The sequence below is a fragment of the Triticum urartu genome, chromosome 6 (assembly GCF_003073215.2).
Source record: "Triticum urartu cultivar G1812 chromosome 6, Tu2.1, whole genome shotgun sequence".
NCBI classification, from domain to species: domain Eukaryota; kingdom Viridiplantae; phylum Streptophyta; class Magnoliopsida; order Poales; family Poaceae; genus Triticum; species Triticum urartu.
In genome coordinates, this window is record NC_053027.1 from 25277257 (window position 1) to 25305237 (window position 27981).

Genomic DNA, 27981 nt, shown 5'->3' on the forward strand with positions numbered 1-27981 from the left:
ACGTTCTCCGTCCGTAATCACATGCTGTAAAATATACAGTACACAGTAGTAGTTGTAACTTGTAAGTTGTTAATAATTACCTTGCAGCGATAAACTGCAGAGGATTGTAATTGCAGCCTCCACACCAGTTGACCGCATCCTCCTATCATCAGGTGACACGTTGTTTTCATAACCCTTCCACGGCGAGCCTCGCCGCCGGCAGCAACGGACGGCAACCGTCGCCGTGATGACTGTTGTAGAACACCTCCGCCGTCGTGAACGGAAACCCCGCCGATGAGCTCCACACGCGTCGACCGGGTGCGCAGGAAAGGGATGCCGTCGCCGCGGAGGGCGTCCGGCTCCCGCGCGTGTAGGCGGGGTCAAACAACAAGTGGAGAGGATTGACGGTGGGGAGAGTGGACGCATGCGGCTGGGGTATACGACGGCACGCGGCGGGTCGTTAAGGGCGGGACGACGACGGCCGTGTATGAGGAGCGGCGGCCGGCGGTGGTGGAGGGAGGAAGGGGATGGGAGAGAGATGGACGCGAGCCGTGGCGGAGAGCGAGAAAAAGAGGTGCGGGCTTACGGCCCAGACCACCGAGACCTCAAGACCTGCATCCACTACCCTCAAGGCCCAGCACGCGTTGGGCCTTGGGCGCCCCATTCCGGGCCGAGCATGCCTCCACTGCCCCGCGAGCGTGAACGCGCCGCCGCCCTCGCAGCCACAGCCCCCGTCCAACCACCCGCGACGAGCAACTCAGGCGGCGGTGCGACGGCGACGGCCGCGGCGCAGAATCAGAGGGCGCTCCTCCAGAAGACCGATGCCGACGTTGGCAGCCTCGTGGCCAACTTCTCCGCCCTCGTCAACATCGCCCGCGTACGCCCCCGCTCCCTCCTACCACTCTTCGGCGCCCTCGCCTCCTGGCTAACCAACCCCCTGCTAACGCTACTGCGGGTTCTCCTACGTCGTCTCAGGTGAACGACCCGGCCGTGCGCAACTCGCAGGAGGCATTCCAGATGGACATGCGCGCCTCCCGCGTGGTAACCACCACTCGCCCACCATTTGTTCGGAGATATGTTTCTTCCCACTGTTTGAAATTTTGATGCTCAAAATCGAAGGGAACATATGAATTAAATTAACTGCTCCATTTCCGTAATAATACCAATATGATTCTGAGATCTAACCCTGTTAATGGAGCTCGAAATTGTGACACGTGACCTAATTAGGTGACTCTAGAACCCCGAAGATATCCCTGTATTGCATCCTGCAATCCTCTAGCACAGAAGTCCGAAAGATTGTATCTCATAAGTATGAAGTGTACGAATATGATACACCTACACTGAAGTGTGGCTGCTAGATTCAATAAGGATATGATCAAAACAAAGATCAGTTTGGTACACGTAAGCTGTACTGAGGAACTAAGTCTAGATGGGCAGAGTAAGATTTCAGGAATATAATTTTAAACTCTAAGCACCCGCACCCTAGCACTGGTAGATGGATTTCATGGTCTTGGACTTTAAAAAAACCCAATTTCCGATACACACGGTTGGTAAGTAGTACTCCTCAGTGGAGATGAGAAGAAGCGAGGACTGCCTTAGGTTGGTTGCCATAATTAGTGTTGTGACTTGAACAAGTTGAAACACTTTTTCTTTCTCTACGGAGACTATATAGCAGCTGATCTGATGTCGATGTTGTACTCCCTCCGTTCTAAATTACTCGTCGCAGAAATGAATGTATCTAGAACTAAAATACATCTAGATACATCCATACCTGCGACAAGTAATTCGGAACGGAGGGAGTATACTGCAACCTACTGTGTTTTGGGCTAATTTTAGAATACCATCAAATCTAGTACTGTATTAACTATTCTGGGCTTTGTCTTGTTTGGTTGTCAAATGATGTTTATGTTTCCAGGTACATTCAGCAGACTCTCTGTTGAAACTGGTGTCGGAACTTAAGAGGACAGCCATCTTTTCTGGGCTTGCTTCTTTGAGTGAGAATGTTGATATAGGAGGATTGAGGTGCTCAATCAGCAGGCAGAGGGGGACAGATAGAATACTGCAGAGGATTTGGCAGGAGGCAGCAACAACCGTTAAGGAGTTGGAGGCACATTACTACTCATCTGTTGTGTAGACTTTGATCACAGTTGAGGTGAATATATCTTTGTCACTGAAAAAAATGTGTGTTCTTAGTTGATACATGGGAATAGTAGGAGAAAGCAGGAATTGTATATGCTTGATACAATAGTTTAATTAGGCTACCATCTATGTTCTGTAATAGCATATGCAGTGAGTAGTCCAAGGAAATATATGTTCTGTAATAACATATATGCAGTGAATAGTCCAAGGAAATACCACGAGTCGAATAAAGACTTCATGACTTGACACGGTCAGAATTTTGGTGAGAAGGAACTGCAACCAAGATTAGTATTTAGAAATGGTTGTTGCTGCTTGATAGTAGTTCATAACCAATGCTTTAAATTTCTTTACACCCACTTGTCCTGCATACCTTTACAATTGATAATTTACTGATTCAATTTAGAGGCAAGAACTTAGCTAATGAATAGTTCATGAAGAAAGAGTCGAGTAACAATGTGTTTTCTGGGGATGTACAAAATTTTATATTTCCGCGTAACTAATAATTGACAAGTTCGCCTCTGTCAGCTTAATTGAAAAATGTGGCTCACTGCTTCGTACAAGTTTGCCTCTGTCAGCCCTTTACTCCCCATGATGCCGCTAGTCTTGGCTATTGCCATATGTGAGCAGTATGATGATTTTATTGCATGGCACTTCGATGAAAAAGGGCTCTTCTCATATGTATCACGCGGACTTTTGAACATGGTTCCACGGGACCCTTTATGAATACTAAAATTCAAAAACAATAAATGGAAAACAATAAACTTCAGTATTTTTTAAACATACATACATACATATACGCATGTGTGAACTTTCACAAAGAAATGACATCCGTGGTATCCTAGACAAAAGAACAATGTTTGAATGAATCGTAAGATCTCGGTGCTATTGTCTTAACTAAGAGTACCACGGGTGTCATTCTTTCACGAAACTAGAATGGTTGGTCAATTTCGATACCCCAAAATTTCATGTTTTTCTAATCTTTATAGGTTTTTTTTTCATATTTTACTATTCATGTGGGTGTGCATGAAACCATGTTTACCTTTGTATTTTTGCAACATTCTCTATTTATTAATAACTTTCTTTAGGGATAACTAATTAGCAATTTTAAATTACATCATTCAGCAATAGAAACAGATTCAGATTTAATTTAGATTTAGAGAAGCAAGATTTTATGGCTAGCCGCATGTACGTACAAATGAGAGCTCCTATGCAGCGCTACCGATCTGGCGCTCACGCCCCCAGTGCTGCGCAGGCCCCTCTACTGTTCACCCTCACAATGTGAACCTTTTTCTTTGGTTTTTTCCAATTGACCGGCGACCACTTGGCCTTTGACTATCAAAATAAAAATTCTGAAATTTGATTTTTTAATGTACTCCCTCCGTAAAGTAATATAAGACCTTTCATACGAAAATCCACTTCTAAGCCCAGGCTCATCTGCACCCGCGCTAAAAAAACAAATCAAAACAAGTACTAGAAAAATTCAAAAAGTTCCAAAAAAACATTGTATGATAAATAATTCGATACATGAGGTCCACTCCAATTTATAAATCATTTGGACATCTGAGCAGCTCTTGGCAAAAAAGATAAATTTGGGGTCTGTAAAAAAAGTTTACTGTTCATGCATTGTTCTGACCGGATTTGTCTTTTTTATTGAGAGCTACTCAGATGTCCAAATAATATGAAAATTGGAGCGTACCTCACGCCATAATTTTTTTAGCATGCAAATGTTTTTTTGGAATTTTTTATGAATTTTTTTGACCGGGTGCAGACCTTTCAGATGACTACTTTATTGATGTAAAATGTCTTATATTACTTTACAGACCAAGTACAAAACAAGGGAGAAAAGGTTCACAAAATTGAAAATAAAGTTCTCAAATTTTTAAAAAATTCATAGATTTGAAATATTTTTGAGAAAATCGAGAAAAGTATGTATTATTTTTAGAAAATTCATGAACATTGAAAAAGTTCACAAACTTTTGAATTAAGTATGAAATTCAAGTTGAACTTTTTGCAATTGCAATCCAAAGGACGAATCTGCCTATACATGTGGAGATGGACTCTTTGCAAGCTGTAAGGATGATAAATGATGCGGCCATTGATAGATCAGTCTTTACCTCGCTGGTGGAGGAAATCAAGCTTCTTAGCAATCTCCGTACAACTATTTTTCCTCATGTTCATCGTAGCCAAAATAATGTTAGTGATTATTCGGCAAAATTTGCTAGAACTGAGAGTAGAACCGTCGTTTGGCTTAACTCTGGCTTGTTAGAGGTTATTGATCTTTGTAATACGGACCGTGGCTTTACCACTTGAGTAATACAAAGTTCACCTGCAAAAAAAAAGTATGAAATTCGAGTTCATGAAGTTGAAAAAATTCTGGAAGTTTTTCCCAAATTCTACATTGAAAAAAGTTCACAAACCTTTGAATTAAGTATGAAATTCAAGTTCGTGAAGTTGGAAAAAATCTGGAAGTTTTTCCAAAATTCTACGTTGAAAAAAGTTCACACGTTTTTTTAAAAAAAAGAGAAAAAAAAGAGAAAATGAACTACAGAAGAAAGTAACCGTCTAGGAATACTTGTGGGCTTATACTAGAGTGAACGGCGAGTCAATTAAATATGATTTTTGTTTTGCAAAAACAATGAAATATGAAAAATTAATATGCTGGATCCCGCGCTAAGGCACACCAAGTTTTTGTGTCTTCTAGTTAAAATATGTTAAAACGCATTCAAATGTGGTAGTAGTATTTTATTTTATTTTGAACCGAAATGTGGTAGTAGTATTGTTTAGATATTTTGAGATGGCGATATGGCAAGTGACCCGGCGGCAAGGCATGCATGTGCCAAAGCCTGCAGCTCAAGATTTTCAGTTGGGATCCGTCCTGTGTGCGTGCGTGTCCTCTTCCCACGTGATGGCGAGAGGTGGAGTATCCTCCGGCTGACTCACGCCGATCTTATCCTAACCTCCCCGCGACCGTGCCGGCCCCGCAGCCAGCAGATTCATCCATCCAATCCAACGCACCTCGCGAAACAGCGGCACCCAGCCGGCCCCCGGTTCCCGATCTCATCCCCCATAAATAAGCCCACCAAGCAAGGAAATCGAAGCGCATCGCATAGAAGTAGTTTCCATCCATCCATCCGTTTCTCTCGTTGCTAGGCAGCTAGATCTTGACCTTGTTGTTGCAGGGCCGGCCATGGACGGCGGGAAGAAGGGCGGCCGGGAGCGCAAGGCGTCGCAGGAGCGCAGCGACCGCAAGTCGGGCACCGGGATGAGCGGCGACGCCAAGAAGGGCGGCCGCGGCGGCAAGTTCACCTGGGAGGGCGCCGACGGCTACACCGACGAGGACCTCGACCTCGTCGCCAACAAGGGCGCCGGGGCCGGCGCCTCCGCCTCCGCCTCCGGCAAGAGCAAGTCCTAGGGGGCTAGGGTGATGCCTCGTCCGGCCCTGCCCGCCCGTCGCCTTCCCGTCCGATCATAGGTCTCTCAATCGTGTCGGTAGTCAGTTGTCAAATAAAAAGATTGAGTCGTGGCGTGTTTGGCGTGTAGATATCATCTATTTCCAGTACTAGTGGACTTGCTAATTAGGTATCTGGATCTCGCACTGAACTTGGGTTCAGCCCTGTCTTATGTTTCTATCATCTTGGTTGTTCTTCTGCGTTGATTTCTATAGCACGACAACACTTATGCTTTCTTCACTGCGGCGGTTCCGGTTCATCCTAGCTTGCTTGTCTCTGAACCAGCTGACCAGAAGATGAAGAAGATCCATGGGGATCACTTCTTTCTTATCTTGCGTGCCTACCTAGGTAGGCTAATCCTATATGCAGTCTTGCGTGCGTGCTGCCTGTGTTGTTGTGAGGGGTGCTCGTATCAGGCAAAACGGCTGACAAAGATCATATCAGACAAACGACTCCACCCAAGGAAGTCGACACGGAGCAAAGCAGTGCACCTTGTAATAAATAAAGCTGATGAACATGTATGTATAGATGGGAAAATATACGTCACGTTGTTCCTGATTATTGCCTGCCTGCCTGCCTGCCTGCAAACAAGCCCTTAAGCTGCAGATTTGCTTGATTATTGGTTGATGATTACTTACCATTAACAGAGGAAGTTTTTGTGGCTTCGAACAGAGGCAGAACAATCTTGACATTTGCTGCCCATGTTCATGCTTGCTACCAACACAGATACGAAGATGATTGCACCAACATGAATGTCAGTTGAAATAATGGTTCTGTTGTTGAAATACTACCCATGTTACTTAGCATGGGTAGATGCGGAGGCAGTTTTTGTAGCCTTGAACAGAGGCATCACATTTCAATTGAAATACTAAATTGGCATCAAATGGGAATACATTGACTGCATGAGTAGCTCCAAGTAAAGTTTTACATCACAGCCAGCATCAAAGCAAAAGGGACCATAACCTGAATCAGGCAGGATCCCTATTACATTTTTCGATTGGGAACTTGTTAGCCGCCCGCCTCCATTGTGGCCAACCAATCCAGCGACGTAATTCTCCTCTCCTCTTTTCTTTTCTTCTCCAGGCGCAATGAGTGATTTGTGCCGTGCTCATGTAAACATGTTAATGCAATAGTGCATGTCAGGACTAATGAATGGCTCATAGAACAAGCATCGACATGGTGTAAATCATATATAATTCAGAGACATGGCAAACTCAGACCAGTGATGCCTATAAAGCAAACATTCAAATAACACTTTCAGGCTCATTGCAAAGCAAACAGGCTATGTCATCAACTCGTTGTCTAATAGCTAACTGACGGCAATCAATCATCATCTATGCTTCCAAATAAGCCAGAATGGAAACCATTTTTCTGTCCCATCCGAGGAGAACAGCTAGCACCCAGCAGAACGACCCCGAGGTATGGGACCAAGATTTCACACTATGGCTGTCACGGCAACCGAAATACTTGGATAATTAGTGCCTGGAGACGCACGGAAGATAGGACTTGGATAAACATCAAGCACGCCTCCTTCAATCAGTCACAGTGGTGCTGTTTGGATAGAAGGAGAGTGGACGCCACCGAGCTTACACACATGTGCTCAGACAACCGCATCTCGCAGATGAACTTGAGCTGTTGAAGATCATACCTGTCTGCCGCTACAAACAAGTCTTGCAGCCATCGCAGTCGCATCTCATGTTCTACCTCTTCTTGTATTTGTTCTACCTCTTCTTGTGTTTGTGCCACAACTTCTGACATTTTATTCTCTGCTATTTTACCCCTTGTTGCTTCCTCTACTTGTCCTTGTTCCAGTACTCCTAGTATTTCATCCTCCACCATACTGACACTGTCCTTCTCCATCATTAGGAAGGAGTCTGTGTAGATGAAGCAAAGCAACACCCTAAACACTTTTGCTTCCATAACTTTGATTCTATTGGACGTGGTGGTGCCCTCATTCATGGGGCCAAAGATTTACGCCATGAACACTTGAGACCTGGCAGTGAGCACACACCGATGTGCACCGAACGTCTCACCGCTGACCTCGAACATCACATCAACACCCACCTTATTTTGATGGAGGTGACTAAAATGCTGGTGTATGTCAAGCAGGGGCACCTTGGCACTGGTGTCAGTGGCATCTGGGGTGTTGGCCTTGCAAACCACGATATCGCACCGGATGGTGAAACAATCATGCTTTAGACTGGCCGATCATTCAAGGGCATCTCTTCTCAAAAACTCGTCGCAGCCCCAACAAGGATTACGCCGGGAGAAGTCATTAGTTTGACTGATTCGACGAATGTACATTGGCGTCTGCTTCTCGACCTTGTCAACAAGACTAAAGCCGAACTTGGCCTCGACGCCCTCCTCAACCTCTTTGTTGTAGTGGCGGGAAAGGCTAAGCGAAATGAAGTGGCGCAACTCTGGTTCTCGCCGTTGGGGTAGTACTCGATGGACCAATTATGGCCTCATACCATGAATGTTTCGGTGCCCACGCTCTCGCCGTTGGCCAACTCCTTTTTGCTACCCGAGTAGCCCTTAATCAGGAGCAGTTGGCACCCGCTGTCTGTGCCCGCGCCGGCGTGGATGCCGGACGTTTCGCAAGTGCACCGATTGTCGCCGTCAAGGACCCGATACACCGGCGAACGACGACATGGCGGACCTGCGAGCTCACAGGAAATTGACGATCTACTTAGTCGCCATTCACATTCCTAAGTATTAGTGCTCGCCACGTTATTGGGTTTAGACCCTCACAGTGCACGAGCTGCAAATCCCGTCCCCATCACGGCCACCCTGTTTGGGCAAATCCTGAGTGTTTGGGAAAATTCCCCTAAAAAAAGGAGTGTTTGGGATCATCGCTAGAGCTTCAAAGTACACCAGAATGAAAGTAAAAATACACCAGAATGGAAGTCATGTTTTTGGGAATAGGGCACAGCTACAACACTGGACTTTGAAAAATATTCAAGCTCTCCCATGAGGGACACCATCCAGGGAGAACAGCAAGCACCCAGGGGAAAGTTCGTAGGTATTGGACCAAGATTTTACACTATCGCTGTCATGGTAACCGAAAATCTTGGTGGCCTATGTCATAACTTCTAAGTTCTTTCCCCTAAATCCAGGTTCATAAAATGCCTTTCCAAAAACATCTACATTTAATTTGTTCTTCTTTACAACCATTAGAAAAGTGACAGGTAAAAGTCAAAACATAACCGCATGCTCAGAGAAATATACGAGGATAACAAGACTAGCTGGGAAACTTGCACACTATTGCGATGCAAATAAATGTTGATGCTTTACACTGTAATTTATAAACCATCAATTCCATTGAAGAGAAAGCTTCCCCATATGTTTGGTTCTTCAAATTCAGTATATAAGCAAATTTTACATGACGAGACAAAAGCAAGAAATACCATATTCGCAGAATACTCTCACTTGAGGTCTAAGGACACATGGGTACCATATATATGCAGAATAAGTGTTACTTCTGGGTCGAAGCAATAAGCTTGGCAATGAACTCATTCACAAGAGAGGGGTATGTCGTATACACATGATCCCAACCATCAGTCGCCATTACTGTCTGCAAACGCGAGGGGGATTGGGCTTGGATAAACTTCAAGCACGCTGCCTTCAATCCATGGCAGTGGTGCTGCTCGGCTAGAGCAAGAACAGATGCCACCAAGCTCACACCTATGCGCTGAGACAGCTGCTTTTCACAGATGAACTTGAGCCGCTGGAGATCGTACCGGTCTGCTGCTACAAGCAAATCTAGCAGCCATTGCAGCCCCGTTTCATCCTCCACCTCTTCCACTTCTTGTCCTTGTTCCTCGGCTGCTTCTGACATTGCATTCTCCTCCATGATCTCCTCGTACATCTCAGGGAATGAGTCTGTGTAGACGAAGCTAAGCAAAGCCTTGAACACCTTTGCTTCCATGTCTTTGATATGTATGACACTGGATGAAGCAGTGCCCTCTTTCATGGGGCCAAAGAGTTGTGCCATGAACACCGTGGATCGGGCAGCGAGCACACAGCGGTGTGCGGCGAAGGTCTCGTCGCCGACCTGAAATGTCACATCAGAACCCACCTTATTCTGAAGGAGACTGCTAAAATCTTGTTGTATGCCCGAAGGGAGAGCCTCGTTGCCACCGGCATCATCATCCTTGGTGTTACAAACCACGACGTCACACCGGATGGTGAAACAATCAGACCTGAGATCCGCTGACCGTTCAAGGGCATCTGTTCTCACAAACCTGCCATTGCCCCAGGTTGGCGCGCTGCCGGAGAAGCTGCGAGTCTCACTGGTTCCACGGACGTACATTGGCATCTGCTTCTCAACCTGGTCGATGAGACTAAAACTGAACTTTGCCTCCACGGCCTTTTCAACATCTCCGTCGACATCGACATCGGTGTCGAGAAGGGTTAGAAAGAGCGAAATGAAGCCGGCGCAGTGCGGGTTGTCCCCGTTAGGGTAGTACTCGATTAACCAATCATGGCCTCCTATTGTGAAAGAACCAGAGGCGACGCACTCGCCCATGGACAGGAGGTCTTTGATGCGCGAGTAGGCCTTGACCATGAACAGGTGGTACCCGCTGTCCCCGCTGGCGTCCACGGCCGACGTCTCGCAGATGGACTGGTTGTTGCCGTCGGCGACAGACACGCCCGTGAAGGACGACATGGCGATGGCGGACCTGTAGAAAATCAGTCTACGTACTCAGTCACCACTCACGTTCCACTCTGCAAAACTCTTCCCAATTGATGTGCAAAACTTGGGGCAAAACTAAGCTTGGGAGTTGGGAGTTGGATCGATGGGGTGGGAGGCGAACGAACCTGGGCTTGCACCGGCGGCCGCCGGAGTCGCCGAAGCCGCTTCTGCAGGAAAGAGAGAGCTTACCTTCTCTTTTTAGGAACGCCTAGAGCTTAGAGCTAGGGTTAACGACTGAACGCGTTCGTTATTGGGCTTCAGTCCACGAGCTGCAAAGCCCGTTACTCAAGGGTACTATTTATTCGGTATAAATTGAGATGAATTTGTTTTTTAGAACATTATTTTATTTTACAAACAATCGAGCTGAATTTTGTGGGGTACAAGAATACAATCCAGTCAAAAAATTTGCTATATTACATTTGAATTTGTATTTATGGAATGCCCAACACACCTTCACTGATTTTCTTATCATTAAATTATTAATTTGGGTTAAACATTTTTTAAAAAACTTCAGAAATTTTGAAATAGGAATATGTTTGTGAAAATACAATTTTGAATTTCGGAACAATTTTTTCAAACAGTAATATTTTTTAAAATTTCCGAACAAATCTGGAAACATGAATTTTTATTAATAGAAAACATATTATAAATTTTGAGAACAAAATAAAAACCAGAACAATTTTTGAAATTATAAATATAAAAAATGAAGATTTTTTTGAAATTTTAAATATTTTGTGAATTACAAAATAAGAGGAAGAAGAAGAAATGAAACAAAAAATAAAAAATAAAGAAAATAAAAAAATAGTGCAAAAAGGAAATTGTTTAAACTGCCACTAGGTAGAAAAATGTATAATCTTTATATGGGAGGGAATTTTTTTCGTAAATACAGCGAAGTGGCAGGGTAGGGAGGTCATGGGATTTGTGAACGCAGTTGAACTGGCACTTGGGAGGAGCTTCGCCTCTCGCGAGTAAAAAAATTGCAGTTGCGGGTCCAAATCTGGATGTAAGTTGGCTGTTTGGTTGGGCTGCCGGCTTCAAAGCATGGAAAGCTGGCGGGAAGCCCAACTAAACACCCTCTAAGACACGCCAACTGCACGCTATTGAGAATGTTTTTGTTTCAGTCTTTCCATGCGTTCTCATCAAACTCTGCCGCCGGCAGGCATTGCCGACGAGCTTCGCGGCATACGATAACCCTGGAGAATTCAAAATTTCAGGATGGAGATGAAACGAATCTGGATATTTGGCCATGGCCCATGGTTTACCTGAAACGCATACTCCGTCAGCATCATGGAAGATCGATTGGTTCCACTGGATTTCATTCATTTGCTTGTCATGGTCGCTGTTAACGATTGTACCCCTTTCGTTCCTAAATATGTAAGACCTTTTAGAGATTTCAATATAGACTACATACGGAGCAAAATAAATGAATTTACATATATACATCAGTATAAGAATCTCTAAAAGAATTATATTTAGAAACAGAGGGAGCATGTATGGATGCTTGATGCTACAGGCTCTTGCAGGTGCTGTCGCAAAGTTTAAAGAAGTACTCCCTCCGTCCCAAAATTCTTGTCTTAAATTTTTCTAGATACAGATGTATCTAATACTAAAACGTGACTTGATACATCCGTATCTAGACAAATCTAAGACAAGAATTTTGGGACGGAGAGAGTATTATCTATTGAATTCATGCTTCAGTCAGTTGCTCTAAAAGTCCGAACCGATTGAGAGGGACGAACAATATATTTCAACACTATCTGCATGGTGTTTTTTTTGCGAAATGTCTGCATGGTGTTTTATAGTAGAGGCGACAGAAATTATGAAGCGAAGAATAGCTTTGAGCTCGAATGCTATTCGGTATACTGACGGAACGTTTTTACATCACCCTCACAAATCCATACAATGGTGGTTAATTTGGCGGCAACGTGATGTGACCTCCACCAGCAATTACCCAAACCCTATGAATAGGCGCTCAACAGTCAACAGTCAGTACACAGAGCAAAGAGATAAGGACTGTGCTAACGACCAGTCGACTGTTCGTTAGCAACAGATCCACACGAGTCTATCCCTATACAATCCACTTCTTCCGATAGTAACGAATACTATGCATGCATGCAACGCCCACCAGCGCTTTCTATAATCACATTGAGCTGCTGAAGTGTATTTTCAATAGTCAATCCCATGCAACCATGCATATAGAACAAAATTGATGACATCACCAAATATTCTCTTCAATCTTTGAATTCAAAATGTTTTGTAGCTTAAACTGTCGCTCCGATTGAAAAATTGTTTTCACATAAAATATTCGTCGCGACGAGACCTTCGAAACAAGATCCCATGTTGGTATGTTTCGACGACTTTTTTTGGGGGTCAAAAGTTACCAGCCCTAGGCTAAATAAGTTATCACCTTACGTCAGTTGCCATCCTGTTTACAGAATTACCGAGACATAAAAAATGACTCCTCCAACATTCTTTCCATGATGCAAATGCACTAGAGCACACGAAAGCATATGTCATTGTAGATTCTCGCTATTTCAAAACTGTAAAATATTTTATGAAAGGACTAACTTTCGACTGATCAGACAGTAGTAACATATCCGAACGGTGCTACTTTGCATGCATGCAAACTTGCAAAGGCCACAACCCACGTGAAGTTCCCTCTCCCTCATGCATGCATGTGTAGAAAACCGAAATGATGATGTCATCAAAGATTCTGATTCAAAAACCGTTTTGACATAAAAAAATCCATCATGACGAGAGCTTAGAAACTAGATCTCATGTTGGTATGTTATGACGACTTTTTTTGGGTCAAAAGTTACCATGTTGCTTACACGATATTACCCGTGCATAAACCTGGTTTCTCTAACCTCATTATCAGCTCAGGTTAAAGTTACTGTGGTGTTTGTTGTGTGATTTATCACGTATACAATGTCTATAGTACTAAATTATTTACACAGATGTTATTGGGTTATGTTTTCAAACAACCCCCTCGCCAAAAGTTATCAAGACCGAGGCACATAATTTTATCAGGTCTGCGACGTGTGAGTTACCATGTTATTCACACAAAAGCTATCAGGGGATATTTCAGCAACCCTCTCCCCACTCGACAAAGTTATCAGGACCGTGGCACATAAGTTATCATGTCTGCGGTGTGTGAGTTACCATGCTATTCGCATAAAAGTTACCAAGGGAAATTTAATCAACCACCCCTGCCCCCCCCCACCGGCGGCAAAGTTACCAGGACCGAGGTACATAAGTTATCAGGTTTGCGATGAGTGAGTTACCGAGGGTACATTTTATCACTCCATCGCCAAAGTTATCAGCACCGAGACACATAGGTTATCATGTCTATGATGTGTGAGTTACCATGCTATTCACGCAAAAGTTACCTGGGGGTATTTCATCAACCCCTCCTCCCCATGCCAAAGTTATCAAGACCGAGGTACATAGGTTATCAGGTCTGCACTACGTGAGTTACCATGCTATTCACATAAAAGTTACCAGGTGGATATTTCATCAACCAGCCATCCCCCCCTCCCCCCCCCCCAAAGTAATCAGGACCGGGGTACATAAGATATCAGGTCTATGATGTGTAAGCTACCATGCTATTCACAAGAAAGTTACCGGGAGTATATTTCATCAACCCCCTGCCTCATTCGAGGTAGTGGAGGGAGAGGCCTCGCGCCTTCTTGATCGCGGGCAGCAACTCCTCCTTGACGGTGAGACGGTGGCGGCGAGACGATGACGGCGCCTCTTCTGTAGGTGGCGCGTGCATGCGACTGTACCGGCTCCTCCTTGACCCGACGCTAATCTAGATGCCACGGTGGTACGGGGGAGAGGCCGGCTTCTCCTTCATGTGGCGTCCGATCTGGACGCCGCGGTTGTGCCGGGGTGAGGCCGGCTCCTCCATCACATGACGGAGCGGAGACACCGGCTCGTGCTTCGCAGAACGGAGTTACCGCAAAATTTTCACAGAATTAAACATGATATATTTTACCACAAATTTTTTCTGTCACAAAAGTTATCTCATCCTTCGTGCGTAAGTTATCGAGTTGGTGGTGCGTATATTACCACTGTATTTACACAAAATGTAACCGGGTGTATGTTACAACACCATTTTTTACATGTCAAAAAGTTAGCATGGTGTTTGTGCGTAAGTTATCATCTCTGTTGTGCATAAATTATGATGCTATTTACGCATAAGTTACCGATGAAAATTTTACGTGAACTAGAAAAATGCATTGGGTGTTCACCAAAATTAAAAATAAAAGTCACCAAACACATGATTTAACAAACGCAAGAGATAGGTTATTGGGTCATGTAACAAACCAGCTGACTTGAGTTCAAACATACAAAAGGCTCATAATTAGGATCCACAATTTGTTGTATGGAGGAGCACGTTGACCCTTTAGCTTGCATATTTTAAAGAGCTGAAGGTCATTTTGTCAGTTAGCTACAAAGGAAAGGACAGTTGGTTAGCTGCGCTGAAGCATTAGCCTCTTCTGACGGCCAGGGATCGATTCCCAACCAAGGCTATTATTCTTGATGTTCAGTTTGGTGCTAGAACTTCGAAAATACAGAATTACGGTCATATAACTTGACTCAAGTGTGCACATACAATCATAAAATATGTTTGCGGGCCTATCCATGTATAGGCCCCACTTGTTAGTCACTCGGCCAATGCATATTTGCACGGAACACCCTTGTATTTTTTATTCATGCAAAAAATGACCACCGTGACGCATTTTTGCATGAAAACCACTCGCATTTTTTTATTTTGCAAAAAAAAACAGACCGCTGTACTGCAATAATCAATGCCTAAAATTCGGGCGCGCTAGGTCTCACAACACACAACTCGCGCTTGCAAAAATAGCGAGTCTAGCCACTCCAACCACCACGATTAGATGTCTGATGTGGATAATAACTTTATATGTACATGATGAGAAACATTTTTCTTTTTTCTATATTCGCTATTGTTTGTAAGATATTTGCAAAATGTAGGTACAAGATTTGTGTTCAAATATTTGTGTGTTATCAAAATATTTTACAGACATGCGATGGTTAGTAAATATTTTTCTAAATATAAACATATTTACCGTTAGCTTTTGCAGTACAGTGGTTGGCTTTCCTACAAATAAAAGAACACTCAGGCCTTCTTTAGTTTGGAGAAATTTCATAGGAATTTCAGAGAATACGATTCTCATAGGATTTTTTTTCTTTTAGAGCCCGTTGGTTCATAGAAATAGATTTCTAATCCTACATAGGATTGGTTACTATCCTCCACATTTCATAGAAAAATAAAAATGAGCCTAGACTCAATGGAAAAATTCTTTTGGTGTCAACCAAATGACATCTCATTTCCTATTCCTACTCATAGGATTTAAGATACATGCCATCTCATTTCCTATAAAATTTTTATTCCTATAATAATCCTATCCTATGAACCAAAAGAGGCCTCATGGGTTTTGTACAGAAAAATGTATTGCGGTGATCAGCTTTTCATACGAATAAAAAAGTACAATGGTGTTTTATGCAAAAACCCAGCGGTTGAGGGCCTCTAGCTAATGACAGGTGCGGCCATACACACGGATACGCCTACATATACATTTGTGACTGTATGTGCATGCTTGAGTCAAGTTGAGTGACTACAATTTTATATTTTTAAAGTTCAAGCATTAAACTGAATATCGAGTGCAAGCTGTGTGACTTCCGGTGAATGGTGATATTACCTCCAGAGCAAAAAGAATAAAGCAATCGCCACGTAGGGGTGCAACTTGCAATGACGCAGAGCTAAAATATATTTGAGCTCTCTTCCCACCACATTGATCAGCACGAGCTTGCCCACGAGCTACCTCGTGCGCACATCGATCTCGCCAGCGACATGGATCGGCAACTACTCCCTCCGCGTGCCTACTTATTCGTGCGCCCCGTCCGTGCCGTCTTGCAGTCACAGCGACAATGGAGCTCCTCAGACCACTCGCTGCCCTGTGCGTCTTGGCCGGCTTCGTCGCCGCGGCAGTGGCCACGGAGGTGGTGGAGATCGAGGCGGCGGAGGTGGAGGCACGGTCCTCAAACATCGTGCACGTCGCGGCGGCGCACGCGCCACGGCTGCCACGCCGCGGCCTGCTGACCACCCAGGCATACGGCTCCTTCCTGCGCGACCACATCCCCGCCGAGCTCTCCAGCCCGGCGCCGACGGTGCTCTACTCCTACTCGCACGCCGCCACGGGCTTCGCGGCGCGCCTCACGGGGCGCCAGGCCGCGCACCTCGCGTCCTCGGCCTCCGTGCTCGCCGTCGTGCCCGACGCGATGCTGGAGCTGCACACCACCCTCACGCCGTCCTTCCTTGGCCTCTCCCCGTCCTCCGGTCTGCTCCCGGCGTCCAACGGCGCCGCCGATGTCGTCATCGGGGTCATCGACACCGGCGTCTACCCGGAGGGCCGCGCGTCCTTCGCCGCCGACCCGTCGCTGCCGCCGCTGCCGCTCGGCAGGTTCCGCGGCGGGTGCGTCTCGGGGCCGTCGTTTAACGGCTCGGCGCTCTGCAACAACAAGCTCGTCGGCGCCAAGTTCTTCCACAAGGGACACGAGGCTGCGCGTGGCCGTGTGCTCGGTGTGGACTCGGAGTCGCCGCTTGACACTAGCGGCCATGGTACGCACACCGCCTCCACCGCCGCCGGCTCTGCTGCTGCCGACGCAGGCTTCTACGGCTATGGCAGAGGAAAAGCGGTCGGCATGGCCCCGGGCGCGCGCATTGCCGTCTATAAGGCGTGCTGGGAGGAAGGGTGCCCGAGCTCTGACACCCTCGCCGCATTTGATGAGGCCATTGCGGACGGTGTCGACGTTATCTCGGCGTCGCTCAGCGCCGGCGGCAAGGCCCCTGACTTCTATGCCGATATCATCGCCGTGGGCGCGTTCCAGGCCGTCAGCAAAGGCATCGTCGTCTCAGCCTCTGTGGGGAACTCCGGCCCCGGAGAGTACACCGCCGCCAACATAGCCCCGTGGTTCTTAACAGTGGGCGCGTCCACGCTCAACCGCCAGTTCCGGGCAGACGCCGTCCTCGGCAACGGCGAGACCTTCACGGGTACTTCTCTCTACGCGGGCAAGCCGCTGGGCGCGACCAAGATGCCACTCGTCTATGGAGGGGACGTGGGCTCGAAAATATGCGAAGAAGGGAAGCTGAACACCACCATGGTAGCCGGTAAGATCGTCGTGTGCGATCCCGGCTTGTTCGCCCGGGCTGCGAAAGAACAAGCCGTCAAGCTCGCCGGCGGTGCCGGAGCGATCTTCGGTAGCATCGAATCATACGGCGAGCAGGTTATGATCAGCGCCAATGTCATCCCCGCTACAGTCATCCCATTTGCGGCCTCCGAGAAGATCAAGAAGTACATCGAAGCGGAAGCGTCCCCTACCGCGACGATTGTGTTCCGCGGCACCGTCGTCGGCCGCCGGACGCCGCCGTCCCCTAGGATGGCGTCCTTCTCGAGCCGCGGGCCCAATGTCCGCGCGCCGGAGATCCTCAAGCCGGACGTGACCGCGCCCGGCGTGGACATCCTGGCCGCATGGACAGGCGCCAAATCGCCCACCGGCCTCGCCAACGACGCAAGACGAGCGGAATACAACATCGTGTCGGGCACGTCCATGTCATGCCCGCACGTGAGCGGCGTGGCCGCTCTGCTCCGGCAAGCGAGGCCAGAGTGGAGCCCCGCCGCGATCAAGTCCGCCCTGATGACGACCGCTTACAACGTGGACAGCGCCGGCAGCGTCATCGGCGACATGTCCACCGGCGACGCGTCCACGCCGTTCGCGCGCGGGGCCGGGCACATCGACCCCAACCGCGCCGCGAATCCGGGCCTCGTGTACGACACCGGCACGGAGGACTACATCGACTTCCTGTGCGCGCTCGGGTACACCGCCGAGCAGGTGGCCGTGTTCGGGTCGTCCGCCAACTGCTCAGCTCGCACGGGCTCCTCCGTCGGCGACCACAACTATCCGGCCTTCTCGGTTGTGTTCACCCCGAACAAAACGGCAGCCGTCCGGCAGCGCCGCGTCGTGCGCAACGTCGGCGGCGATGCCAGGGCCACGTACAGGGCCAAGGTGACCGCTCCGGACGGCGTACGCGTCACGGTGGCACCTCGGACGCTGCGGTTCAGCGCGAGACGGAGGACACGCGAGTACGTGGTCACCTTTGCGCGGCGTAGCTTGGGGAGCGTCACCAAGAATCACACGTTCGGGTCCATCGAGTGGAGCGACCGCAAGCACTCGGTGACGAGCCCCATCGCCATCACCTGGCCGGCGAGCCAGGTTGCGGTTGCGGAGATGTGAATGTGATTGGTCGGTCTTTGGTGTCTGTCTGGGAGGTACACCACGGCGCTCGATCCAGAGCTTTGAGGAAGACGACGATGACCCCGGGCTACAACGTCAACACCACCGATTAGTGTGGGCTGTAGTAGAGCAAGTTGACATGAGCTACCCTAGAGATAATGTGTGCTTCCACTAAAGTAGTGGTGTAACTGAGCTACCCTATAGATAAAAAGAAATACCATTGGCCATGTACTCCATCCTCTAATGAGTTATTTACCCAAAACCATCACACTTGAAACTAGGATAACAACTTGGTATCACACATTGAAGGCAGAGCATAAAAAACACTGAAAATGTGCCTAACCTGTAACACAGAGCATTGATTGTCTGATAAGCGCACGCAAACAGCTAAACTGACAAGTTAGGCCCACTTGTCGGGCTGACATGGCAAGGACTAAATGTAAAAAATAGATTAACCAATTTCCGTGGCAAATGAGCTGGCAGAGGAGGCGTGGGTCCCACGTGTCATCCACTCTTCTCCTTCTTCCTCCTCCCATCTCTCTCCCCCCGACGCCACCTCCTGGAGCTCTGTCGTACGGGCGCACCGCCAGTGGCAGGGCCCTGACCGCAGGCAAGCATGGAGCCCCGGCGCGGACAGGGGAGGACTACTCGCAACAAGAATCTTGGCGGCGAGCTCGCTCTGGGCGCAGGCGACCTCGCGTCGTCGCCGCCATCCCCGGCGGATCCATGGGCATCCTTCTGTCCGGGCGTGAGAACCCCCACTGGCGCTGGAAGGAGAGGCGGACGAGCCCCCCCCCCCCCCCCCCCCCTCACGCCACCTTCCGGAACTCGGGCACGTCGCCGAGGTCAGCCATGGCTGACGACCAAGGTCAGCGCGGGAACGATCTGCTGCCGGATCTCACGGGAGTGATGCTGGGCGCGTGTACGTGTGTGCGTGCTCGTGGAGTGGAGCGCGGGTGTAGGTGTGTGCGTGCTCCTGGCGTGCAGGTATGTGTTTGCTCGTGTTCGGCGGCCATGGAGCTCTCAGCTCTTACGGGCACTGATAGCTCGAGCCTCCACGCCGATGGGAGCGACGTCGGGCTACGAGGCCTCACCGCGCCTCCCCCCTCCCCAACCACCACGGTGCTCGCCGGTGTGGGCGTAGTCGCCGGAGTCCGGCCGCCCACAAGCTGCTCGATGTAATGTCGCATAGAAAAAAAAGGATGAAGATGATCATATAGTTACAGACAGGCGGGGTCCGCATCTCATTTGCCACCTCAGCTGGTCAAATCTTGTTTTATGCTTGGTCTTTGCCACATCAGCTCTGACAGGCGGGCCCCACCTGTCGGTTTCATTGTTTTTTTGACCAAATTCGAGCGTCAATGCTCCGTGTTACGCATTAGGCTCATTTTTGGTGATTTTTTGTGCCCTGCCTTCAATGTGGTACCAAGTTGTTACCCTAACCCAAAGTGTGGTGGTTTTGGGTAAATAACTCTCCTCTAATCAGGTGATCAAACATATACAAAGTTATGGTTGGAGTTGTCTTGTTAATACAACTTGCATCCTGCTTACTTTGACTCGGACCGCCTATGCATGAGTCACTTGTATTATACTTTTGCACTGTGCACATAGTGCATTTTCCTCTTTTCTATTTTCACGGTTTGAGATGCTACAAAAATAACCACCAATGGTATTAATGGTAATGCTTTTTTGAATTTATCACAAGCTCATGTGGATAGTTATATAGGTGTATATTGCACATATATTATCCCATTCAGATTGATTATTTCCTACTCAGGCTCATTTTGTTTCATAAAGACACCATGTTTAAGTGATTTTAGTAGGTGGCTGTAAGATGGATGCTGGATATAATGCTCACTTGGTGCTTGGTACATACTAGGTTTCTTTTCTTCCACTAAGATGAATGCTAATATAATTCACTATGCAACCCACTTTTACACTTCCACACTCCTAGATATGTGTGGGCACAAACCTCAGTGATGTCTTTTGGTTCTACGAAATTTTGTAAAACCTTCTTTCCGTTCTAAAAAATTCTGTAAAACTGTATCATACAACCTTTCAAATAGACGGGCGCGGCAACGCACGCCTAAAACGATCCAATAAGTATGTACTAGCAGGCAGAATGCGCGATGGCACGCTGCGCCCATGCAGAATCCCGTGTGTACATCTATATTGTTTTTTATTCCAAGGAGAAAAGAGGTGGCAGTGGGTTTGAGGTCGTTGCCTAGAAGTCCTTGTACTCATTGGTCCTTATATGTCGAGGTGGTGTAAAAATAGAGCAAAAAACATGATCAATTCATGTGCATGAAAACTCAAGGACTTGCATTACAGTTTTAGGAACTTAAGAACAGAAGGAAATAAAACAAAAAAAAGGTCGGGAATAGAGAGAACAACTTTTTTCAGCCATTCATTCTGTATAATAAAACTAAAAAAATAAAATGGTCGGGAATAGAGAGAACCACTTTTTCTTCGGCCATTCATTCTGTATATGAGTAGATCTACCTGTGTGTCAAATCTGGCGGCAATAATTGCTTCGATTTGGTTAGGATCAGGGCCTGATGAAATCTTAGACCTCATCCTATAGGATTGATTTATTAATCAATACAACCCCTTTACCTCGCAATTTTTTTAATTAGAATAGACTAGCCATGGTATCTAACATTCTTAAGAAGTTGCTCCCCACTTCTACCTATTCTTTCAACATGCACACTGTCCACATTAGCTTTGTGCCACATCTAACATTCTTAAGAAGTTGCTCCCCACTTCTACCTATTCTTTCAACATGCACACTGTCCACATCAGCTTTGTGCCACATCATCAATCAGTTTGTAAAACCAGCCAATCAGCCTTATTCCTCTACGGTCAACGATCGACTGGGTTGCCGTGGGTATTGCCCGTAAGTATAGGATTTTCGGCAAAGCAATCACATTAGCGTTCAGTTACTACCAAGAGAAGCAATCACATTAGCGTTCAGTTACCACCAAGAGAAGGACCCACCGTAGGCTGACCACGGGCTCCCTCATAAGGCCGACCCTCGCAACTTCTCGGTGGCTTAGATCTACAGCCGAAGAGTTGACCTCTGCCGTGCTCCACACCTCTCCCGGTGGGTCTTCCTTCCTTGTCTTCTCACCTCCCAATAACTCCATCGATTGATTTTCCAACGTTTCTGCCGTCCTAGAGGTACCGTCCCTGCCGGCTGCTGGGAGTCCCGTGGGCCGGCGATGGGGCCGTCGTCGCTGCCGCCGCAGGGCTCTGATCGTGCTCACACTATTTTGATGAAGCCCGTCAACGTTGCTAGATTCTGGCCAGACCGATGGATTGGCGGCGACGGTGCTGCGGATGAATATGGCGCTAGCCATCCTGTGCAGGTTCTAGCTCGTGAAGGGCCGCCATCAAGTACCACATGATGACCAATTGATCTAATCCATTGTGCACAACCTCAAGCTCAAGTTGCAGATTGGCTACTGACTACTTCATTTTTCTCTAGCATATTCTGTCAATCTCGTGTAACTTAAGGTAACTCCAGTCCCTCAGTTTTGTTACGAGGATTACACTGATTTTCCTGAAGACATGTGAAATTAGCTTGCAATATCCTTTGATGGTATGGCTCCCATAATCTTCTTTGTCGTTCATCACATCATCTATTGTGATTACTAATGTATTCTGCATGTATCTCTACATAATTAAAATAGTGTTTGCAGGTTACTTTTGTTATTAATTTCTTCTTAATGATGGGCAATTCTAACCTGCTAGCCATGTTATGGTGATACGAATCTCCTTTGATGCATGGTATGGCTTCCGCACACCTCCTTTGTCGTTCAACACGTAATCTGCTAACGTGTGAAGAAATTAGCTTTATTTGCCATTCAACAAATCATCTATTTGTGATTACTGATGTGTGCTGGATGTATCTCTAGATAATCAAAATATCATGTGTTCGCAGGTTACTTTTTTTGGGGTCAAAATTCCTCTCAATGATGGGCAATTCTAACCTGCTAGACACGGAATACATTTTTATTTTTCAAGCAAGTTGTGCATGAAATGGTTTTACTTTAGCTGGGAGACAACATGCTTAACAGGTGTTTCAAATTATTTATTTTTCTTTGTCTAATATATTCAATTTTTCGGCTACAATTTCCGCTGCAACGTGCAGAGTATCATCTAGTTAAAACCATTCAGCTGTGCATCAAAGGCGAGCAATGAGCGTGTCCACGTGGGCATTAGCGGTACTATTTTATCGATCGACCATTTTTTATGGTTACAGTAAAAAGGCCTCATGTGGCCCAGCCCCGCACTCCATGCAACCTCTCCCTCGCTGCCGCCGCCGCGGCCACTACTTCTCCATACCCTGCCTCGTGTCCCCTCCGCCGGTGCGATGCTAGCCACACCGCAGCCACTCGTAAAACGGCGACGATGAGGAGGCTCGGCCCTTGGCGCAGACCCACGCTCCCGAGCAGCGGCAGTGTCGGATTTCTCTGTCTCGCGGCGCCAAGCCTTCCGTCTGCGTCGCGACGCCGCCGGCATGGAGGCCCGGGCTCTCGCAGCCTCTGCGGTGCTCCGGTGCTTCGGCGAGGTCTCTGGGGACCACATGGCGGAGAATTGGCGCGGCTTCCAGTCATGGGTTCCGGTGACTCAAAGCCGTACATCTGAGCCGCCGCCTCCAGCTCGTTTATTCCATATTCCGCCTATGGCTTCACCGCCATCGCAGATCCTTCCTTCCGGTTGCTGCCGCGTTCGTCTGCTACGGGTCCTCCGTGTTCGTGACTGATGTGTCGACACCGAGAGAATTTCCTCATCCGCAAGGTATTACTCCCAACACATGCTTCTTTCGTTTTGGGGGTCGATCGAGTTTCCCTTGTTGGCTGCCAATTTCACGAGCGTCGTCACCATGCTAGTGCTACTTTCGTGTTGGTTATGCTAGTGGTAGGGCTCTAAGTTGAGTTGAATTTCAGCACGGACCCTGTTTTTTGTAAGCAAGAACCGATGAGCCTAATTGAAATAGTAGATCGTTGGAGCAAAGCTACATCCGTTAGGTTCCTTCAAGGAATTAATCAGCTGGTGACGCAGTGTTTAGCGTCGGCCTATGGTGCAAAATTTGTTAGATTTGGTTCCTGTGTAATTTTTATTTATCCAGTAAAAATCAGGTTAGTGTTGCCCCGAGAGAAAAATAAACCACCCACAAAGATTAATGACATGGCCGTGGTGTTACCCAATTTGGTGCATGCCAAGGAAGGAAGTCCTGTTTTTAGACCTGATCTTGTAATTACTTTGGTGCCTGCCCAGATTAACAGTGTGCACATGTGGTACGTACAGTAAGACAACTAGGTACTGGAAAAGGAATAAGCAGGTTATGAAATTCCTAACAGCTCTTTCTGTGTTGATCAAATTGGTGATATGTGCTAGCTGGGTAGTTAATAAAGATTCTCTGGTACTCTTTATGTGAAGTGTGTGTTTCTCAGCGTCATTGCCTTGTGTGTTTCCGGTCTCTTCGGCTTTACAAATGAGATGGCCGGCATCTCCAGTTCAGGTTGGCCGCTTGGTCATGTGCGGCTGTATAGATGGTTGTTCTTGTTGTGATGATGTTCATGGATTTGTTATTGATGTTAACCCGCTTATAGCCTGTTCGTTGTTATGTCGCGTCAAGGTGTGCTCTCGTTGTCATGCTTTATTCAAATATTGTGCTGATCTGTGTGGTCCCTTGGTGTGTTCTAAGGCCAACCTGCAGCATGACTGTCTCACGAGCTCACCGTTGCATGGTTTGATCTGATTTTGTGTGGTTCTAGCCGGTGCTTAAATTTTGTCCACATATTTATGGCTGAAGCCCACACATACATACTCATGGATTTGATTTTGCGCTATGCCCTTGTGAACAATCAAGCTATCAGGCGAGAATTGATTCGTGGCTCTTTCTTTTTTTGAATTGGTTGTTATGTGGTTCTTGGGGACTCAAACTCTGTTCTGTTTCTTTTTTTACCTCCTATTTATGGACTCACTTTTGTTAGGGAGTCGATTGAGGACCAAATGGGTATCTTGTCGCTCATCTACGGCAAGTCAGGCGTCAGTCTGTCCATGGCGGAGCAGAGAATGCTGTCGGGCTCACCGTCCTCGTCACAGGTGACCACAACCCACCCAACCGACCGTAATCCTTTGTTTTTGCATTGCATTGCAACCTCATGCTTGACTGCACATCTTGGTTGTGTGATGTGATGGGAACATATATTGGGTATTTGTTTTGTCATATGATGGTGATCTCTTTCCAACAAGTAGTCACACTAATTAAATTCAGAAATCTGTTGGACGGCTCTCAACTTTGCAGCTTCATGGTGTACGATTAAAATTTGGCATTAGACAAAACAAAGTGTGATCTGCCTCTCTAAATTTCTTCGAATTCTGAAGTAGTACCGGATTGAGACCGAGCTAATGTGAAATTAGCTTTTCTTGAAAAGTGTGCAGCAAAGATTGTGTTAATGCATGAGGTAGGATGCGGCACATGTATGGATCCTGAGACAACATACCCTCTTCTATGTGTTGTTTCGGGATGCTTATATGCATACTTGCTAAAAGAACTATACATGTTCTTTTCTTATAAAGTTCAGATCTGACAACCAAGGGAACAGTACCCATTAGCTAAAGATGCAGTACGAAGATAACCCAGTAAAAAGTACTCAGTTCTTCATGCTGATTTAAAAAAAATTTAACCAGTCCCTCCTTTTAAATTGGTTGCTTTGCTATACTTCTAGGTTTGAAGGCGGGCTAGGTTCAATTTTTTAAGATGAGCTAGGTTTGATGATGCACCTTAAGCAATAGTTTATGAATCTGCCAATTACTGTGGCTGGCTGTGACATTCTTAAATGAGAAGTAGACAGGCCTTGTATAAGATGCATTATACAGTTCTAATCAAGTAATTATGGACATGTTCAATTACAGGCCAAGCCCTTTGGTGTGCTAAATGATTAAATGCTATTATCTAACCGAAGCACTTGGAACTTCTGTGCAGAGGGTTATTTTTCCCTTTAAACAAATGAATGTCAGCTCATAACATATGACGATGCTATTCTAACTGGCTAACTAATTTGGCCGTATGAAGTTGTATATTTGAGCTGCGGGTGTTTGTTGTAGTGCATGGAGTTTATCGTGATGGCCCTTTTGAGTCTCCCCTGTCTGTTCGAACTTCAACAGAAAACTAACCGAAGATTAACAGACAGGATATGGTAAATTTAAATTGTCAATTTTAAACTTCATACTATAATATTTTACATCTGATTGGTGCTCATGTCTATGTATTCTAACATTTTATTTGCTTGACACCCTTCAAGTTCAAAATAAACTATGAGTCATTGATGACATTACTGACTGACTGTGTTGTATTATAGGACTAACTATAAGTAAACCTTTTCAGGTCAGCGTATTGTGATGTTAGCATGCCCCCTGAAGGACCGCGGGAGTTCTTGCCACGCTTAATACAAGTATATGATTTTCCTTGTCCAAGCTAATGCTGCTTAATCTTTCCTCTGTTTACAGTTTTAACTTCTGCCTTTTGTATTTATTTCCTAGACTTTGGTGTCAAACATGGTCGACGCTGACGATGATGAATCACTTGTTGATGTTGAGGTGTGGTAAATTTCTTTATATCCTACATGTCTGAGCTGGTTATTGTCTGACAGTGGCATGCTCTGATAAATATTATGTGTTAGCCGATTCCATGCTCTTTCTTACATGATGTAAAAGATAGGAATCAACAAAAATGTCCATTTTGGCTTACTACTATATTTCCATGGCATATGCCCGATGTCAGACCTCTTTATTAAGTGATTTCGACTTACTTGACTGTATTTTAGTTGCTCGTGATTCTGCTTTGTCCTAGAAAGCAAACAATGCAAATTATACGGATTTTATGATTCAGTTCATGTTCATCACTTGTCCATCCTTGGCACAACATTACATGCAAATATACTCAGTTGTTGTGTGTAAAGAAGTTCATTCCAAATTCGAGAAAAATTAAGGGGTATCTCACCACGAAGGATTGCTTTATGATCCTTTGTTCTATTTTCTGTTCTTTGTCTAACTGATAACCTGGTCTGTGTCTAACTGATAACCTGGTCTGTATCTAATTATTCGCTAGCTACCTCTTTCTCTTGCTGCCAATTTCTTTGCTTTACATTGTCATTTTTTAAATACTAATTATACATGTCAAGAGACTATGCAGTATAGAAGTTTTACATGCAGATCTTCTTGATTTTATATCATGCGCTTATGTGCTTTGGTTTACGTTTCCGCAAAGAAGAAGAAATATTCAGTTCTCCGCGTGAAGTTTGAAAAATACAATTAACCAGTCCCTCATTCTAAATTTGTTGCTTTGGTCTTCTGCTAGGTTTGAAGACGGGCTAGGTTCTTTAAGATGGGCTAGGTTTCACTAGCGTGTGCCATCGACTTGGTCTCAACCATCTTAGGGCAACCCGTCGCTTTAGGGAGATGGCAGTCCCTTTGACGGCCTCCGGGCTCGGCTCAATGATTGGGATCGGTCATCGTTGGTGGCGGCGAAGGTGGTATGGAGTTTTGACCATGGAAGAGCCTGCACAACTCAGAAGGCAAAGTTGGGAAGCTCCTACAAAGGTAAATGCTTTGGTACATGCATATAGATGCTTGATCATCTATTGTGAATTATTGAGAAATAAAGAAATAATGCGCTCTTGAGATTTGTTTGTTGTGAAAGGTAAATTATTGTTCTAGATTTGCACAGATACCATCCATTATATACCAATGTGTTCACTTCTGTACTGCTGCAGGCTATGGCATTAGGCCATTAGTATTACATGTTGTGTGGTCTGACTATTACAATGCATATCTAGAAGTATCTGTGACGAGGCAGCTAGCCTGAAAGTGGATCTACCGCGTGCTGCTCCTGTCCCCTCTCCCTCAATTCATCCTCATGGATCTGACAAGGTGAATGTCTCCTTCTCTGCTCTCAATGCCTCTAATTTGTTACTTAAAATTCAACTATTTCTCTGTTTCTACCTATTGCCTCTGTCAATGCAATGGCTTAAGCCCCCAGGTAGCTGCATAATTCATTCATGTCATGCGCTAAACAAATCGATTCTACTCAATACCTCTTACCCACTAATTGAACATCAATATAGACTGATTATTACTGCTTAAATAAATCACTAAATGTATCAACATGATTGCCTATGCTCAGACAATAATATTTATTTCATGTTAATCTACAAATGTTCTTTACCACATGAAGATTTCACAATGGATTGCTTACTAGCTTGGTTTTGTTCTGTAACATAAGTTACATGACACTGAAACATGCATAGCCCACATAGTTTCTTTTCATGTATAATTGTTTCTTTTGTTCACTGGATGCTTCATTACTAAATCTCTACATTTGTG

General features: G+C 46.0%; 3 protein-coding genes and 2 pseudogenes across 3 annotated transcripts; 3 read left to right on the plus strand and 2 right to left on the minus strand.

The window, feature by feature from the left end:
• Window positions 1-20: 20 nt before the first annotated feature.
• Window positions 21-2364, plus strand: LOC125517463 (annotated as a pseudogene).
• Window positions 2365-5195: 2831 nt separating this feature from the next.
• LOC125514317 lies at window positions 5196-5807 on the plus strand. Its single transcript, XM_048679630.1, has one exon. It carries the CDS (start codon window positions 5306-5308, stop codon window positions 5528-5530), a length of 225 nt encoding a protein of 74 aa, XP_048535587.1. The 5' UTR covers window positions 5196-5305; the 3' UTR covers window positions 5531-5807.
• LOC125514316 lies at window positions 5732-8219 on the minus strand (annotated as a pseudogene).
• An 823-nt stretch (window positions 8220-9042) lies between these two features.
• On the minus strand, window positions 9043-10236 carry LOC125513444 (BTB/POZ and MATH domain-containing protein 1-like). The gene has a single exon (XM_048678563.1). It carries the CDS (start codon window positions 10234-10236, stop codon window positions 9043-9045), a length of 1194 nt encoding a protein of 397 aa, XP_048534520.1.
• Window positions 10237-16221: 5985 nt separating this feature from the next.
• On the plus strand, window positions 16222-18816 carry LOC125517385 (subtilisin-like protease SBT1.4). The gene has a single exon (XM_048682579.1). It carries the CDS (start codon window positions 16222-16224, stop codon window positions 18583-18585), a length of 2364 nt encoding a protein of 787 aa, XP_048538536.1. The 3' UTR covers window positions 18586-18816.
• Window positions 18817-27981: the final 9165 nt, after the last annotated feature.